This window comes from Hyperolius riggenbachi, chromosome 6 (assembly GCF_040937935.1).
Source record: "Hyperolius riggenbachi isolate aHypRig1 chromosome 6, aHypRig1.pri, whole genome shotgun sequence".
Classification (NCBI taxonomy): domain Eukaryota; kingdom Metazoa; phylum Chordata; class Amphibia; order Anura; family Hyperoliidae; genus Hyperolius; species Hyperolius riggenbachi.
This window is the reverse complement of record NC_090651.1, coordinates 335,004,359-335,024,032: the sequence shown is the minus strand read 5'-3', so window position 1 is coordinate 335,024,032 and position 19,674 is coordinate 335,004,359. Positions and strand designations below refer to the sequence as shown.

Below are 19,674 nucleotides of genomic sequence, written 5' to 3'. Positions count from 1 at the left end.
CACTTAAGCCACACCCCTGCCACACCCCTGATCACGCCTCCATCACACCCCCAGTCACGCATACCATAAAGATTTCATAAGAAAAATATGTTGTTTTATCATTCAACCACACTGGCCCTTTCTATCCTGGTTCATTTACCTTCATATTAACATTTTAAAATGAGTAACATGTAAATTTAAAGGATGGGAATAATGTTTAGAGTCAAACACATTTTTTAGTAGAGAAATATATATATTTACATAGAAAGAGGGACAAAGTCTTCTTGAAAGAGGGACAAATATGGAGGAAAGAGGGACAGAGGGACAGGGCTCCCAAAGACGGACTGTCCCTCCAAAAGAGGTACAGTTGGGAGCCATGGGTCTGCAATAATTATTTGCGTGAGAGTGTGCAAAGGGTTAATTGATTTTGATAAAACATTTAAATAGATAGAAGTTAAACAATGGGACTGCATAAATCCAAAGCTATATGTCAGTGTTGAAGTGATTAATAACATGTTCTCTGTTAGACAGCCAATAGCAACAGTCCTTCTATAATAGGCGGGGCCTAGGTATACTATTTATTCAGCTGACTCTCCAGATCTGCTGTCTGAACTTCTACTACCTGCCAAGATGCTCTTTGCTGTGAGTCTGCTCCTGCTGTGCTCAGGAGTCTTCTGCATTTCTTCAGGTAAGAAATGTATAGGTGGGATTTACTAAAGGACTTGAGGGAGCATATGTACTCTTCATAACAAAAATATCAATATATTATATGTAGTGTTATTTAAATAGCACCAGCACCCTCCACAGAGTATATTGTCTTGTCAGCAACTGTGTCTCAGAGGAGCTCACAATCTAATCGCTACAATAGTTGCATGTCCAATAGAGTCTAGGGCAGTGATGGCTAACCTTGGCACTCCAGCTGTGGCAAAACTACAAATCCCATCATGCCTCTGCCTCCCCAAGTTATGCTTAGAGATGTCAGAGTATTGCAATACCTCATGGGACTTGTAGTTCCACCACAGCTGGAGTGCCAAGGTTAGCCATCACTGGTCTAGGGCAAATTTAAGGGAAAGTCAATTAACTTATATGTATGCTTTTGGGAGGAAACCCAAGTGCCCAGAGGAAACCCACACAGACACAGGGAGAACATACAAACGCCATGCAGATAGTGCCCTGGCTGAGATTTGAACTGGTGACCCAGCATTGCAAGGCAAGAATGCTAACCATTATACCACCAAATTTCCTGCCAGGGTTTCCTATTGCACAGTACACTGATATTATGTTGGTAAGTTGCTACGCTTTGGCTGGAGATCACTGTACAGTTGAAATATTGCTGTATAAGGATCCCTTGAAAATATCTATTATTTGCACTGGCGTAACAATAGGGCCTGCAGCCCCTGCTCCCTCGGGGGGGGGGGCCCACTCGGGGCCGTTTTGTGAGGATTGGAGGGGTCGCAGCCTGAGGGGAGAGCCATGGCCACATTCGGCGGGGAGGGGGGACGTCCCCCCCCTCACCTCGGGGCTCTCCCCTCTGCGCTCTTCTCCACTTTAGAGTCCGGGCAGCGGCGGGCAGCAGACAGATACATACCTTCCGAGCACGCCAGCGTGCGTTCCTCTCTCTAGTCTCTGATGCGACTTCCTGTATAAACAGGAAGTCTCGTCAGAGACTAGAGAGACGAACGCACACTGGAGCGCACAGAAGGTATGTATCTGTCTGCTGCCCGCCGCTGCCCGGACTCTAATTTAAAGTGGAGGGGAGCGCAGAGGGGAGAGCCCCGAGGTGAGGGAGGGGAGGGAACGTCCCCCCTCCCCACTGACATGCCAACAACCTCTCCTCTCATGCTGCGACCCCTCTAGTTCCCCAAAATGCCCAGGGGGAGGGGGTGCTCAGAAATTCTGCAGGGGGGCCCGGTGGGGCCTAGTTACGCCCCTGATTATTTGCATAAAATAAAAAAAAATCCCAAGTTGCTGTATCCCTTTGTCACTCATGCAGGCTGGTATTGTATCGCCTGAATTCGGGAATAAAATCTTCTATGAACTCACCATACCCTTATTGGAATACCTTGGGGTGTCTTCTTTCCAAAATGTGGTCACTTGTGGGGTTCCTATACTGCCCTGGCATTTTAGGGGCCCTAAACCGTGAGTAGTCTGGAAACCAAATAAGTAAAACTGACCTGTGAAATCCTAAAGGTACTCATTGGACTTTGGGCCCCTTTGCACAGCTAGCCTGCAAAAAAATGTCACACGTGTGGTATCGCCGTAATCAGGAGAAGTAGTATAATGTATTTTGGGGTGTCTTTCCACACATACCCATGCTGAGTGGGAGAAATATCTCTATAAATGAAAATTTTGTGTAAAAAAAATCAAAAAAATTGTCATTTACAGAGATATTTCTCACACCCAGCATGGGTATGTGTGAAAATATACGCAAAACACATTATACTACTTCTTCTGAGTATGGCGATACTACACGTGTGACACTTTTTTGCAGCCTAGCTGTGCAAAGGGGCCCAAAGTCCAATGAGTACCTTTAGGATTTCACAGGTCAATTTTACTTATTTGGTTTCCAGACTACTCCTCACGGTTTTGGGCCCCTAAAATGCCAGGGCAGTATTGGAACCCCACAAGTGACCCCATTTTGGAAAGAAGACGCCCCAAGGTATTCCATGAGGGGTATGGTGAGTTCATAGAAGATATTATTTTTTGTCATAAGTTAGTGGAAATTAATTTTTTTTGTTTGTTTGTTTTTTCTCACAAAGTGTCATTTTCCACTTACTTGTGACAAAGTAGTAGTTGTGTAGTATTAGTCCACGTAGAGATGCCCCTTGTGGAATAAGGGTGACACCAAGTCCCAAACAATCTTGCCACTGCACCCCAGGTAGTCAGGACATCCGACCCGCTTCAATTTTAAATCTTTTCCATCATAGACCCTAAAACGATATGTATTGCCTGTGGCCCTTTCACAGAGCTAATACAGCTTGACCCCATACCGGGCGCGCTTGCTTGGGATGTACTGCTTAATGCCAAGGTGCCCGGTAAAATGTACGAGGGACTCGTCTATGCAGATGTTCTGTTCGGGGGTGTAAGCATTTGCAAATTTCAGTGACAGGTGGTCTATGAGGTGTCGAATTTTGTGACGCCGGTCGTAAGCAGGGTGGTCTCTTTGATGACAGGTTGAGTTGTCACGGAAGAGCAGGATGTCCTCAAAACATGCCCTGGACATGGCAGCAGAGTACATGTGCATGTGATGTATTGGGTGCGTAGACCAATAGGACCGCAATACATTCTTTTTAGTTAGACCCATGTTTAGGAGAAGGCCCAAAAAGATCTTAAATTCGGAAACTGTGACCTGTTTCCGCCAAAAATGCTGGGCATGGTAACCTCTCCGATTGGCGGTAATGTATTGTGTGGCGTAACGGTTGGTCTCTGCCACTACTAAGTTGTAGAGATCATCAGTGAAGAACAGATGAAAAGCATCTAGGGCCAATCCTAGATGATCTGTCTCCACCTGGACTCCAGACTGGGCGGTGAAAGGGGGCACTATGGGTTCGGCGGAATCAGGGGACTTCCAATCTGGGTTTGCCAGCACCTCTGGGAGGCTAAGGGTACTATGGGCCCGTCTTTCTGGTGGCTGTGACCGGGGTCTTACTGCACGTGCCACCGAACCAGTTTCAACTGCCATGCTGGTGCTCGCCACTTCACCAGGGTCACTGACAGTACTGGTTTCAAGTCCAGGATGTGCTGTGCTGCTGGGGCATGCCTCACCATGAAATCCTAGATCAGCACTAGCACCACTCTGCTGCTCTTGAGGATGATCCTGCTCCACCTGCTGTCCAATGACATAGGGTCGGGTACACCTGATGCTAGCAGGGAACCCAACCTCGTCATTGTCGCTATCGGTCAGAGAGCCACAGGCTCAAACTCTGACCTGGATGATTCGTCAGATGAGAAGTCCCAATTATTCTCATTCGACTGGGCCAGAATACTGTAGGCCTCTTGCAGGGAATACCCCTTTCTTGCCATTGTGGGCTGCTAAATTCAGGGGGTATTCCTCTAAGACTACCCAGGAAAGAGAGCACACCAACCTAGCAAAAAGGAATGCTTGTGAAGTAAAAAGCTGCAGTCGCTCAGTTTTGTTAAAAAAAATAAATAAAAACTGATCTTTAGTGTGCCGCAGCTATTGTGTTTTTGCAGTGATCAGAAAAAAAATTCTATCACTGCGGTGGGGTGGGCTGAACGCAAGTGTGGCCGAACGATCAGGCCTGATCGGGCAAACACTGCATTTTTGGTGGAGCCTACTCTAAGTTGACTCTAACGTACTTAAATACAGTGGGATGCAAAAGTTTGGGCAACCTTGTTAATCATCATGATTTTCTTGTATAAATCATTGGCTGTTATGATAATAAATGTCAGTTAAATATATCATATAGGAGACACACACAGTGATATTTGAGAAGTGAAATTCAGTTTATTGGATTTACAGAAAGTGCACAATAATTGTTTAACCAGTTCGGCCTATCTGGACGAGCTTCCTCGTCCAGATAGGTACTGCTGCTCTGGCCGCATGGTGCGCGCGATCGGGCGCGCTCCCGCCGCCCACCGCTAGCCCCCCGATCAGTGAATGGGAATATAATTCCCATTCACCGATCTAACTTCCCCGCAGAAATACCGGCGCTTTCTATCCAGAGAGCGCGGTATTTCTGCCCCCAGGAAACTTCGCCCCTGCTTTTAAGTTCCTGGATGCGAGATCGTTCGCATCCAGGACTTTTTTCACTGTGGCCATCTTGTGGCCAAATAGTAAACTGCACCCACATACATTTTAAATTTAAAAAAATACAATAAAAAAAAAAAACAACATACCGGTAAATAGTTACCCAAGGGTCTGAACTTTTTAAATATGCATGTCAAGAGAGTATGTTATTATATTATTTAAAATTATAAGCTTATAAATAGTGATGGACGCAAATTGAAAAAATGCACCTTTATTTCTAAATGAAATATCGGCACCATAAATTGCGATAGGGAAATCGTTTAAATGGTGTAATAACTGGGACAGATGGGCAAATAAAATACATGAGTTTTAATTATGGTAGCGTATATTAATTTCAAACTATAAAGGCCAAAAACTGAGAAATAATGATTTTTTTTCATTTCTTTCTTAATCTTTCTTTTAAAATGCATGCAGAAAAAATAATTCTTAGCAAAATGTACTACCCAAAGAAAGCCTAATTAGTGGCGGAAAAAACAAGATATAGATCAATTCATTGTGATAAGTAGCAATAAAGTTATAGGCAAATGAATGGGAGGTGAACGTTGCTCGGATGCATGAGATTTTCGGCACTGTGGTGCTGAACCGGTTAAATAAAATTAGGCAGGTGCATACAGTACATTTGGGAACTGTTGTTATTTTATTGATTACAAAACCTTTAGAACTAATTATTGGAACTCAAATTGGCTTGGTAAGCTCAGTGACCCCTGACCTACACACAGGTGAATCCAATTATGAGAAAGAGTTTTTAAGAGGGGCAATTGTAAATTTCCCTCTTCTTTGAATTTTCTCTGAAGAGTAGCAACATGGGGCTCTCAAAACAACTCTCAAATCACCTGAAGATTTCAGCTGTCTGTTTCCACCGTTAGGAGCATATTGAGAAAATGAAAGACCACAGGTTCAGTTCAAGCTAAGGCTCTAAGTGGCAGACCAAGAAAAATCTCGGATAGACAGAAGCGACGAATGGTGAGAAAAGTCAGAGTCAACCCACAGACCAGCACCAAAGACCTACAATATCATCTTGTTGCAGATGGAGTCACTGTGCATAGTTCAACCATTTGGCGCACTTTACACAAGGAGATGCTGTATGTGAGAGTGATGCAGAGGAAGCCTTATCTCCGCCCACAGCAGAAACAGGGCCACTTAAGGTATGCTAAAGCACATTTGGACAAGCCAGCTTCATTTTGGAATAAGGTGCTGTGGACTGATGAAACTAAAATTGCGTTATTTGGGCATAACAAGGGGCATTATGCATGGAGGAAAAACAACACAGCATTCCAAGAAAAACACCTGCTACCTACAGTAAAATATGGCCGTGGTTCCATCATGCTGTGGGGATGTGTGGCCAGTGCAGGGACTGGGAATCTTGTCAAAGTTGAGGAACACATGGATTTCACTCAGTACCAGCAGATTCTGGAAACCAATGTCCAGGAACCAGTGAAAGTTGAAGCTGCACCGGGGCTGGATCTTTCAACAAGACAATTACCATAAACAGTGCTCAAAATCCATTAAGGCATTCATGCAGAGGAACAAGTACAATGTTCTGGAATAGCCATCTCAGTCCCCAGACCTGAATATAATTGAAAATCTGTGGTGTGAGTTAAAGAGAGCTGTCCATGCTCAGAAGCCATCAAACCTGAATGAACTAGAGATGTTTTGTAAAGAGGAATGGTCCAAAGTACCTTCAACCAGAATCCAGACTCTGATGCCCTGACAGAGGCGCTTAGCCAGGTTTTTCACCTGACTTTGTACCCTCCAAACTTTTTGCCTGATGAAGCGGGATTGTGACCCGTGAAACGCGTTGCAACTTTGGAGCTTTTAACCCTCCTGGCGGTTTAAAAAAATCCGCCAGGGGGCAGCAAAGTAGTGTTTTGTTTTTTTTTGTTTTTTTTTTCATGTAGCGAGACATTATGCAAATCGGCCCAGCGGGGCCTGAGCGGTGCCTCCCGGCGGCATAGCCCGACCTCAGCTCGGGCTTACCGCCAGGGAGGTTAATAAAAGTTACTTTGTACTGTGAGTAACATCCCACTGTCCGGTTTGTCTTTACATGAGGGAGGTGAGTCCACCAACTTCCCCCTTTTTAAACGTTTTTTAATTGCTTTTATTCTACTTGACGCCTCTGTTTTACTACTCTACCAAATGTAAAAAGCAGGCAATCACTGGGCAATCAGAGATGATCAGATGCCAATCAGAGTGAAAACAGGCAATCAGATGTCAATCAACAGTATACAGACAATCAAATGTCAATCAGACGCCAATCAGAGCTTATTACAGGCGATCAGAGGTCAATCACTGCAGCTGTCAGATGCCAAACAATGTAAACAGCAGTCAATTGGTGGTGATTAGCAGGCAATGAGAGACAATCAGATGCCAATCAGAATGAAATAACAGGCGATCAGATGTCAATCAACAGTGCACAGATGATCAGATATCAATCAGATCTCAATCAGAGCTGATTACAGGCAATCAAATGGCAATCACACTGCAGCTGTCAGATGCCAAACAATGTAAACAGTAGGCAACTACTGGGCAATCACAGACCTCAATGAGATGCCAATCAGAGAGAAAACAGGCGATCAGATGTCAATCAAGAGTGCACAGATGATCAGATGTCACTCAGACCTCAATGAGATGCCAATCAGACCTCAAACAGACCTGATGACAGGCGACCAGATGTCAATCAGACCTGAGTCAGACGCTAAATCAGTGGGGTAGTGGCCAGTGAGGAGTGATCTGCGGGCAATCGGGAGGGGGTGGGGGGGGCAATGTGCAGCGATGTGAGCATTATCTTACGTTCAGGGCTGCCTTCCTCTCTGGTGGTCTTCCGGGAGGAGGAGGCAGCCTTTATAATACACGTTGTTTGCAAAACACATTATACATTTCTATTGGCCCGTTTGAGTCATCGCAGCCCGTCGGCGCTGCTAAGTGCCCGGCGGGCTGATGACGGAGGACGATGCACGCACAATCGCCCGCAAACCACTGCTCCAGGACCTTACGCTGATCGGCGTTAAGCGGTCCTGGGGCTGCAAGTGGTTAAAGTTAAATAAAAATGTATCAACAGTGATGCTCGGATACCCCCAGATTTGAAACTGACTTATGAATTTGAATTCGATTTTAGCCGTGATTACCACTAGAGTCCGGTATCACGGGTCGTGATTCATGATTAAAAGCCCTCCAAAACGCACCCTCTTTAGCGGTTAATAGCAAAGCCTCCTTACATGGTAGAAACACCAAATTGTGCCAGATGTGTTAAGAAGAATAGTGGGAACAAGAGGAATTTTTTTACTTTAAAAAAAAGACCTTATAGTTTTTGAGAAAATTGATTTTAAAATATCAAAGGAAAAATGTATACATTTAAATGTGGTTAGTTAATGAAGCAAAACCCACCGACTTTAGTGGTTAATACGGTAGCAAAGCCCCCTTACATACTAGAAACACGCAATTTGCAGGTTATGTTAAAAAAAAACAGTGAGAAAAATTTTATTTTCTTATTTTTTAAACTTTTTTTTATGTACAGAAGGTGGGAAATAAAAATAAAAAATTATGTGGGGTCCCCCCTACAGAGCATATTTTAACACCTTGTCCCCCATGCAGGTTGGAATAGCCAGATTGTGGAACCCCGGCCAACTGGGGCTTCGCACCCTGAGCTATACCAGTCTGCATTGTCTATGGTATGGGGAGCTCCGGGGGAGAGGGGCGGCCAAGCCTTCCCCTCCCTCCGGAGCCCTTGTCCAATCCATGGACAAAGGGCTCTTCCCCACCTCTGGTGCCCCGGGAGGAGGTCGGGGCGATGACATCCTGGCGGGGTGGAGGGGGTTGATGGTGGCATCTGGGAGTTCCCTTTATGAAGGGGACCCCAGACGCCTGCCCCAATCCCAGGAGAAATGAATATAGGGGTACAAAGTACCCATTACCCATTTCCACAAAGGGTTAAATGAAATAAAAACACAACCACGAATAAAGTCCTTTAAAGAGAACCCAAGGTGTGTTTAAAGAATGTTATCTGCATACAGAGGCTGGATCTGCCTATACAGCCCAGCCTCTGTTGCTATCCCAAACCCCACTAAGGTCCCCCTGCACTCTGCAATCCCTCATAAATCACAGCCGTGCTGTGAGGCTGTGTTTACATCTGTAGTGTCAGTCTCAGCTGCTCCCCCGCCTCCTGCATAGCTCCGGTCCCTGCCCCCGTCCCTTCCCTCCAATCAGCAGGGAGGGAAGGGATGCAGGCGGGGACTGGAGTTCTGCAGGAGGCGGGGAGAGCAGCAGACTGACACTATAGAGATAAACACAGCCAGCTCTGACAAGCTGTTTGTCAGCAGGGTGGCTGTGATTTATGAGGGATTGCAGAGTGCAGGGGGACCTTAGGGGGGTTTGGGATAGCAACAGAGGCTGGGCTGTATAGGCAGATCCAGCCTCTGTATGCAGATAATAGTCTTCAAACCCACCTCGGGTTCTCTTTAATAATCTTAATTAACCAGAAATACTTACCTGTACCTAAAAAAAAATGTTCCCACGCCAATATCCTCAGAAAAGATCCCACACCAATATCTTGTAATCTTCATTAAGTTGATTGAAGATCACCGTGCACCGCTGCCACACACACCACCCCCATTGCACTACTCTCAGCTATACTAAGTATAGCTGAGATCTAAAAGCATCTTTACATTTCCCTCCACGGCTCCCAATTGGTTCCTTAAAGGGGTTCTTCCGCGAATGAGGAAAAAAATAACATCCTTGTAAAATAGTGTAATTTTTTTTTTTTAAAAGGACCACTCCCGCGAATCATTTCATTTTTAATAACCTCACAGTAGATACATCAAGTATACAAAAGCCTTACTGTGTCATTTTTTTTTTATTTTCTGACATGGCCCTTTAATTTGCCATATATCACTGTAGCTTCCCTCCGTCAGTCTCTGCAGTAGTGCTGACGGACTTTTTTAACTGTAAAGCTAAAGCAGGGGGAGCCTTGTCAGGTGTTAGGGGAAAAAAACAGATAAAACAAATGGTTTAGCCCTGCTCTGCCTAACTGTCCAAACTGTATAGTAAAACTCACGCGCTGCCAGTCTTCCCATCACAAGCCAATCACATCTAAAGGACCCCCGCACGCAGGCATTGAGGGAGACAGCTGTCAGCGCAGAATCTGCTGCGCAATGAGCTGCTCTCCCTCACCAGCCATACGAGTCTGTCTGTCAGAAAAAAAAACAGCGATGGGCTGTGTGTATTGAGCTGTAATGTCAGAATGGGCAGCCTGGAAGCAGCCTTCCTCACTGAGTATCGCACATGCTCAGTGGGAAGTTAGACATAATTTACCTGAAATATCTCCGCTTCCGCACCACGTACACTTCCGAAATTTTCAGGGGAGGGAGGGGACCCCCAGATCTAGCTCTGTGTCGAATTGCAGCCCTCGAGCCCTACTAGTTCCCGAGATAGGTTTGCTGCAATCAGTCTCGGGAACCAGCGGGGCTCGGGGGCTGCAATTCGGCACAGAGCTAGATCTGGGGGTCCCCTCCCTCCCCTGAAAATTTCGGGAGTGTACGTGGTGTGAAAGCAGAGATATTTAGGACGTTTTACGTGGCTGCATAATTTAATGGGACACAGGCTCCTACTGCGCATGCGGGGCTGCCCAATCTGCTTGGCTGCCCATTCTGACACTACAGAGCCGCTCTGGCTTCAGTCACCTCGGCTCTGCCTCTTGTGACGTACTTGACCAATTAGCCACTCCCCCCTCCATTCACAGAGCGGCTCATTACCCGGATTATTACACACAGCCCATCACTGTTTTTTTTCTGACAGACAGACTCTTATGGCTGGAGAGGGAGAGCAGCTCATTGCGCAGCAGATTCTGCGCTGACAGCTGCCTCCCTCAATGCCTGCGTGCGGGGGTCCTTTAGATGTGATTGACTCATAATGGGAAGACTGGCAGCGCGTGAGTTTTTACTATACAGTTTGGACAATTAGGCAGAGCACCTAACACCTGACAAGGCTCCCCCTGCTTTGGCTTTACAGTTAAAAAAGTCCGTCAGCACTACTGCAGAGACTGACGGAGGGAAGCTACAGTGATATATGGCAAATTAAAGGGCCATGTCAGAAAATAAAAAAAAATGACAGTAAGGCTTTTTTATACTTGATGTATCTACTGTGAGGTTATTAAAAATGAAATGATTCGCGGGAGTGGTCCTTTAAATGAATGGTTTCATCAATACAACATGTAATGTAAACAGTGACGTATGAAGGACTGGGAGGCTAATCCATTTGTTAGGGGTGTTTTTTTTTACTTTCTTTTCACAACCATAACTCCTGCCTAAGTAATTTTCAGTGGTATAACCCACTTCTAGCTGGAATCGCTGTTATAGCCCTAATGGCTGAGCTCCGCTGAACTGCTAAATATGTGTTTACATTGTTGCTAGGCAACCAGACCCCGGTGCAGAGACTCGTTTGTGAAGAGTCATAAGCTGCTGGGAGAATGAATCAGTCCCATCTACACCATATGATTCTTTGTCAGATTCAATTCAATTTAATTCCTTGATTTGATTCAATCTGACATGTCCGATTCATGATTCGATTCAATTCGATTCAAATTGACTCGAATCATGAATCAGACATGTCAGATCGAATCAAATCAATGAATCAAATCAAATTGAATCGAATCTGACAAAGAATCATATGGTGTAGATGGGACTGATTCATTCTCCCAGCAGCTTATGACTCTTCACAAACGAGTCTCTGCACTGGGGTCTGGTTGCCTAGCAACAATGTAAATTCTCCGAGGTATTGATTCATACAAATTGTGAATTGTTTCCAAAGGAATTTTAGCCCATTCTTCAGTTAAAACACGCTCCAGTTATTTTAGAGACGATGGCGGCGGAAATTGACTTCTTACTTCAATCTCTAAAAACGACCATAAATGCTCAATAATGTTGAGGTCTGGGGATTGTGGTGGCCAGATGAGATGCTCAACTTTATTAGAATGGTCCTCGTGCCATTCTTTAACAATTCTAGCTGTATGGATTGGGGCATTATCTGTTAGGTTTGCAGGGATAGGTGCTGTTGACCACCCCACTATGATATGGACCACCCAAGCGCAGAGTCTAAGTGACCACGGGTCTTCACCAGGCCCGTTTCTAGGGGCCGTGCAGCCGTGTGGCAGCCCTGAGCACAGACAGGGAAAGGGCGCTGTGAACTCTCCCTCCCTCTCCCCAGGGGACTGCAGAGTAATTAGCTCAGGGAAGCACTGTATACAGCTACACTGACTGGCCAGGGGGTAAAGGGGCAATCTCCCCCCAGGCCGCCTTTCATTCAGTGATTTAGGGCAGGTCTGGTGTCTGGTGTATTTGGGTTTGTTGTAAGGCAATGTGAAACTTGAGGCTAGCTGATAAAAGTGCAATCAGAGGACAGGCAAGCTGGTAAATATACACAGCATGATGCAGAGCTTGCCTGGAGGGTCCGTGGGCAAACATCTGTCTGGTCTCTCCCCATTGTTATTATGACTGCATGTGTTATACAAGTTGAAAAGTTTTTGACAGTCCCTAGACTCCAGGAGGGCTACTTTCTGACTTGTGTGAGAGACTGGCAGAGACAGGAATCCTATTACAGGCAAGTAGCCTCTGTGTGATGTGCAATACAGATACGCTCTCTGCTCCATCTCAGGCTATTCTCAATTTCTCTCCACTCCTCTCTGGGCTAGTGCATGCTAAAATCGCAATAGCAATCGCTAGAACCAATGAGTTCTGGGTCACCATGAGCTTGCTGGTTAGTCTGTACCGCTAGCAATTTGTGAGTGTGATTTTGTGAAGCGATTTTCAGAGCTATTTTTTAAAGAATTGCTCCAAAAAATGCTACACACTGCATGTAGCATTTTTTGGAGCAATTCATGAAAAAAAAAAAATCGCTTCACAAAATCACACTCACAAATTGCTAGCGATTGCTATTGCGATTTTGGCGTGCACTAGCCCAGAGAGAGGAGGAGTGGAGAGAAATTGAGAATAGCCTGAGATGGAGCAGAGAGCTTATCTGTATTGCACATCACACAGAGGCTACTTGCCTGTATTAGGACTCCTGTCCCTGCCAGTCACACAAGTCAGAAAGTAGCCCTCCTGGAGTCTAGGGACTGTCAAAAACTTTAACTTGTATAACACCTTATCCACACATGCAGTCATAATAACAATAGGGAGAGACCAGACAGATGTTTGCCCATGGACCATCCAGGCAACATCCAGGCAAGCTCTGCATCATGCTGTGTATATTTACCAGCTTGCCTGTCCTCTGATTACACTTTTATCAGCTAGCCTCAAGTTTCACATTGCCTTACAACAAACCCAAATACACCAGACACCAGACCTGCCCTAAATCACTGAATGAAAGGCGGCCTGGGGGGAGATTGCCCCCCTTCCCCCATGGCCAGTCCGCCCCTGAACTATACTGGATACGTATACTGGAGGCACCTACCTGGCTAATTTATACTGGGGGCAATTATACTGGGGCACCTATTCCTGGCTACCTATACTGAGTGCAACTGGACCTAGCTAACCTATACTACAGGCACGTATACCTGGCTCCGGCACAGGGGGGTGCAATTTTTACACTCTCGCACTGGGTGCATTTTAGCCTTGAAACTGCCCTGGTCTTCACCCACGACCCCTTGAGGGGGAAGCAGGACCACAACCCCAGGAGGGGGAAGTGGAACTTCGCTGCCTAGTGCCCACCAGGTTGCGCTTAAGGTAATCCCACAGTGGTTTGGAGAACAGATGACGTCTCGATGTGGAGAGCCAGGTTCAGGTATAATCGAGGTCAAAGAACAAGCCAAGGTCAGGGCAGGTGGAGATCAGGATGGTCGGGGACAGGCCAGAGATCAGGACGGGCAGCAGACGGTCGATAACGGTAATACAAGCCAAGGGTCGAGACGGGCAGCAAACAGGAGTAGTCGGGGTCACAAGCCAAGAGTCAATACCAGGAATACAATCAGGATAATAACAGGTTCACTAGGCATACGCTGTATGAACAAACAGCACAGGACTAAAGGGCAGACCTGTTTAAATAGGACAATGGGTGCCAAAATTAAAGCCTGCACATGCGCGCAGCGCAGAGTGCACGTGCACGCGGCACTATGCACTCTGTGCGCGCCGTGACAGTTATCAGGAACTATAAATCCCAGCTTGCCCGCGCACGTAAGGACGCGCCCGCGGAGACGCCGGAGGGAGCCAAGCCGGTGAGTATGACATTATCACCTTGAAAGATGGCATTCCCCTCCGGAAACAGTTCTTGAACCATAGGATGAACTTGGTCGCCCGAAATTCCTAAATAGTCTCGGCTGCAATTCTTCCATGAAGGGAAATCATTGGCTTGGCAGATTTTCAAGAAATAGCACCCCAGATCATCACAGAACCCCCCCTCCCCCCCCCCCCCCCCCTCATGTTTTACGGTTGGGAGAAGGCAGTCTGAATGAAATGCTTCTTTCGGCTATCTCCAAACGTACACTCAGCCGGACATCGGAAATAAGGTAAACGATGATTTGTCAGGGAAAATCAAATTTTTCCACTTCTCGAAGGAGCAATTCTGGTGGTTTCTACACCACTCTAAACCCTTTGAAACATTTGTCTTTGAGAGCAGAGTTTTTCTAATTGCAGTTCTTCCGTGGAATCCAGATTTGTGCAGCTCCTGACAAACAGTTTTTGTGGAAACTGGGTTCTGTAGGTGTTCATTCAGCTCTGCAGTGATTTTAGGAGCTGTGGTCTTGTGAGCTTTTCTAACAATTCGATTTAGAGTCCGACCGTCTCTCTCAGACAACTTCAACTTTCGGCCACAACTGTGCTTTGCCGAGGACATTTTTCCTTCTCTTTCAAAGGCAGTCATTATTTTTGAGACAGTACCTCTTGGAATGCCAAGCATTCGGGCAGTTTCTGTTACAGTAGCACCTGCCATATGAGCACCAACTATTTGGCCTCTTTGAAAGTCTGAGAGATCTGCCATTTTTATAAATTATAACCAACTTGTTTAAATATCTGTAAAAAAAACAAGTCTTTTAATTAAACATATCAAATAACAAAAATAATAAACAAAAAATGTTTTACATATGTCAAGTTTTGATTGCCTAAAACATGTTCAAAGATTATGATGACAAAATGTTAGGTGTTTCCATTATTTTGTCGAACTCCTGTATATATATATATTATAGCTAGTAAGGTATAGGTGTCTTCGGTATAACAAGTTAGGTATAGGTGCCTTCAGTATAGGTAGCTAGCTATAGGTTCCTTCCGTATAGGTAGTTAGGTTGTAGGTCTGCTCTCCCCGCACCTCCTCCGCTCCCCACCCCTCACCCCCCCAGGCTCATTTCCTGATTTGGTGATCATGAAAAGGCAGATATTGTTCAATTATCTAATATAGGGGATGTATCAAACTTTTTTATGTCTAAGCTCACTTCAAGGTTACTTGAGACTAATTTCACACATAGGGCGTGATTCACAAAAGGGTGATAACTGACAGCACGGCCATGCTATGCAGTTACCACGCACAAAGCTTTACGCCCACGTGCTAAACAAAGGTTTGCGCGTCCATGATCGCGTGCAAACCTTCATTTAGCACGCAGGTGTAAGCCTTTATGTGCGCAAAGCTTTGCACGTGTCACATAGCGTGGTGCTATCAGTTATCACCCTTTTGTGAATCAATTGCGGTGCAAGTGCTCAGTGGTAGGAGAGTCCACCGCAGCCAGGGCCGGATTTGTAGTATTTACCGCCCAAGGCCCAATGTCACGGAACCGCCCCCCCCCCCTCCCCCCTCAATCAAAATAACAACTTCTTTACCAACTACTCATACCAAACGCAAACATTCTCCCACAATAAAACCAGTAATTTTCTGAATTAAATTTAACACCCCCGGGGAGGCTGCAAAAGTAAAGTTAGATTCAGTGGCGTAGCTAAGGAGCTCTGGGCCCCGATGCAAGTTTGACAATGGGGCCCCCCCACGCACTCTATAAATAACAATTGATACGGCGCACCAAAACCTGCGAATGGAAACTACAGTGTCAGAGGTGCAAGAAGGTTATGGGAAACAGCTTATCAATGGTTACTACTATTGAAAGTATCTATAGAAGTGATTATTATGAGCACAGGTCCAATAGAGAGCTAATACTGCAGTTGAAGGAGGGCTCTTTGGGGCCCCTCTGGCCCAAGGGCCCCGATGCGGTCGCAACCTCTGCAACCCCTATTGCTACGCCCCTGGTTGGATCATTCCGGTGACTTCCATACCTCTCACAGAAGCACTACCCTGGAGATTATGAGTCTGATTGTATTGTTGGCTCCAAAGCAGTCACATGTTGTGCCATGTACACAGTTCTGTTCTCTGGTCTATTCTACTCTGCTCTTCTCAAATGCATTCTAATCTACTCTTTTGTTAGTGTGGTGATAATTTTTTCCCCATTTATTTATTTAAGATTATGAATGCACATTGATCCCGGGCAAACTGAAGCAGATTGATGCTGGCGCTGGTGAAGTATACGGCGTGAACAGTAATGATAAAATTTACCGTTGGGTAAAGAACGATTGGCAACTCATTCCTGGAAACCTCAAACACGTGACAGTTGGTCCTGCTGGAGTTTGGGGAGTCAACTCAGCCGACCAAATTTTCAGGTTTCAGAACAACAAGTGGATGCAAGTAAAAGGTAAAAAAAAAGCGTGTATGCTAAAATACTGTACATACACCATATGAACATTTGCACTATATAATTTACAAAGGATTTGTGAGGGTATCAGGTAAAGCAGACAGCTGATCATGTGGATTGTAGTACTTTCAAATTTAAGTTCAGGTCCACTTTAAAGGGAACCTTAACCGGCGGGGAAAAAAAAAATTCACTTACCTGGGGGCTTTCCCAAGCCTCCTGCAGCCGTCCTGTGCCCGCGCCGGTCCTTCGGTGCCCTCCGGTCTCCCTCCGCCGCTAAGTTTCGTTTTCAGACGACTGCCAGTCGTCCTCGGGCAAAGCGTCCTCTTCTTCAGCATTCCCCGTCATAAAGAGCCGTAAAGCGCGTCCGCATGACACGTTTGGCGTCATGCGGACGCGCTTTACGGCTCTTTATGACGGGGAATGCGGAAGAAGAGGACGCTTTGCCCGAGGTCGACTGGCAGTCGTCCGAAAACGAAACTTAGCGGCGGAGGGAGACCGGAGGGCACCGAAGGACCAGCGTGGGCACAGGACGGCTGCAGGAGGCTTGGGAAAGCCCCCAGGTAAGTGAATTTTTTTTCCCCCGCCGGTTAAGGTTCCCTTTAAGGATAGGATTACACTGGGACTTTGTGTATACTGTAAAAACAAGGTCACCATTAGAGATGTCGCGAACGGTTCGCCTGCGAACAGTTCCAGACAAACTTTGGGGGTTCGCGTTCACCTGCACCAGGCGAACTTTTACGGAAGTTCGATTCGCCCCATAATGCACTATGAGGGTCAACTTTGACCCTCTGCATCACAGTCAGCAGGCACATTGTAGCCATTCAGGCTACACTAAGCCCTGGAGCCCCACCCCCCCTTATATAAGGCAGGCTCGCCGGCCATTAGCCTCACTCGTGTGCCTGCTAGAGACAGACTAGGGACAGCTGCTGCAGACTTGTTCTTCTAGGGACAGATTAGTTAGGTTCTTGGCTGCTTAGCTTGCTCCTGGCTGATTATTATTGCCTTTATAGCACCCCTCAACAGCTCTTTTCAGAGCTCATCCTGTACTTTTTTTTTTCTGTGTGTCAAACTGACACTTTTGTTGCATGCACAGCCTTGCTAATTGATAGTGTATGTGCCACTGCCAGCAGCCCAGCACATTCAGTGACTACCTATGTGTGTGACAGGGAGCTGCACATTGTACTACCCAGTACTGCATATACCCAGTACCTGTTGTGTTTACTTAACCCACCTCATCACTGCATATACCTAGCTTTGTGTTGAGTGAACCCAGCTCACTGCATCTAACTACCTGTTGTGTTGTGTGAACCCACCTCACTGCATCTAAGTACCTTTACTGTTCAGTGAACCCTGCTCATTGCATGACTGTATAGGACTCCTAAAGGATGAGGGTGGGAACTCAATGGTGGATGACCAAGGTAAGGCAGAGTTATTAAATGCTTTCTTTGCGTCTGTCTTCACAAAGGAAACAGCACTGTTGCAAATTACAGAGGCAGAAGAGTCTCAATCTTCTAACTGTAATATTAAATACTTAACGCAGGAAGAAGTAAAGGCAAGACTAAATAAATTAAAAATAGACAAGGCACCTGGCCCGGATGGCATGCATCCTCGGGTCCTAAGGGAATTAAGTTCAGTTATAGATAAACCCCTTTATCTTATCTTTTGTGACTCTCTTGCAACTGGCAGAGTCCCAGTGGATTGGCGTACAGCCCACGTTTTCCCATTATTTAAGAAGGGCAAAAAATCAGATCCAGGAAATTATAGACCTGTAAGCTTAACATCAGTTGTATGCAAACTATTTGAGGGGTTACTAAGAGATACTATACATGACTTCATAGTAGACAATAATCTTATTTCTCAGCATCAACATGGGTTTACTAAAGACAGGTCCTGTTTGACTAACATGCTCAGCTTTTATGAGGTAGTGAATGCTAATATGGATATTGGGAATGCTGTAGATGTGATATACTTGGACTTTGCAAAGGCCTTCGACACTGTTCCCCACAAAAGTCTGGTGCAAAAGTTGAGGATTCAAGGACTGGGGAAGAGTCTGTATGCATGGATAGGGAACTGGCTAATGGACAGAAAACAAAGAGTTGTGGTCAATGGATCATACTCAAAATGGGAGACTGTTAGCAGTGGGGTCCCACAGGGGTCTGTACTGGGTCCAGTGCTCTTCAATTTATTTATTAATGACCTAGTGGATGCAGTAGTGAGCAATGTTGCTATTTTTGCAGATGATACAAAATTGTGCAGAATCATCAACTCTCAGGAAGATAGTGTCATATTGCAACAGGATCTGGATAGGATGGCTATATGGGCACATAAATGGCAGATGAAATTCAATGTTGAAAAATGTAAAGTCATGCATTTTGGTCGTACCAATGGTCTAGCACCATACAAAATAAATGGGAGACAGTTGGGGACATCAAACTTGGAGAAGGACTTAGGAGTACTCATCGACAACAAGTTAAATAATCGTACTCAATGCCAAGCCGCTGCAGCTAAAGCTAACAAAATTTTGGGATGCATTAAAAGGGAAATAAAAACTCGAGATGCGAACATAATATTGCCCCTGTTTAACTCTCTAGTAAGGCCACATCTGGAATATGGAATTCAGTTCTGGGCACCACATTACAAAAAAGATATTGCAGTTTTAGAGCAGGTGCAGAGACGAGCAACAAAATTGATACGTGGGATGGAAGGTCTCACTTACCAAGAAAGGTTAGATAAACTGGGTTTATTTAGTCTAGAGAAAAGACGCCTTAGAGGAGATCTAATTAACATGTATAAATACATCAGAGGGCAATATAATAGCTTGGCGGATGAGCTTTTTGTCCCTAGGCCTTCTCAAAGGACTAGAGGACATGATCTGCGCATGGAGGAAAAACGGTTTAGCCATTTATTTAGGAAAGGGTTCTTTACAGTAAGAGTGATTAAGATGTGGAATGCATTGCCACAGGAAGTCGTTATGGCAAACTCTATACCTGCATTTAAAGGGGGCTTAGATGCTTTCCTTGCGTTGAAAGACATCCATGGCTACAATTACTAGGTAATGCCTAATGATGTTGATCCAGGGATTTTATCTGATTGCCATCTGGAGTCAGGAAGGAGTTTTTCCCTTTTGGGGCTAATTGGACCATGCCTTGTAAGGGTTTTTTCGCCTTCCTCTGGATCAACAGGGGTATGTGGGGGACGGGCTGGAGTTGTACTTTGTACTGGTTGAACTCGATGGACGTATGTCTTTTTTCAACCAAAATAACTATGTAACTAT

The 19,674-nt window shown here is 45.5% G+C and overlaps 1 protein-coding gene across 2 annotated transcripts in view; it reads left to right on the top strand.

Moving 5' to 3' along the window:
* The first annotated feature begins 594 nt into the window (after positions 1-594).
* LOC137522927 (fish-egg lectin-like) overlaps positions 595-19,674 on the top strand; it is a 44,898-nt gene continuing 25,818 nt past the window's right edge. Inside the window, exons 1-2 of one of the 2 annotated variants that reach the window (XM_068243082.1) lie at positions 595-667; positions 16,173-16,400. In XM_068243082.1, coding sequence (XP_068099183.1) covers positions 610-667; positions 16,173-16,400 — 286 coding nt within the window. In that variant the 5' untranslated portion in view covers positions 595-609. Of the gene's footprint in view, positions 668-10,538; positions 10,674-16,172; positions 16,401-19,674 lie in introns of those variants that run through there. The other variant, XM_068243083.1, reaches the window with a different exon arrangement.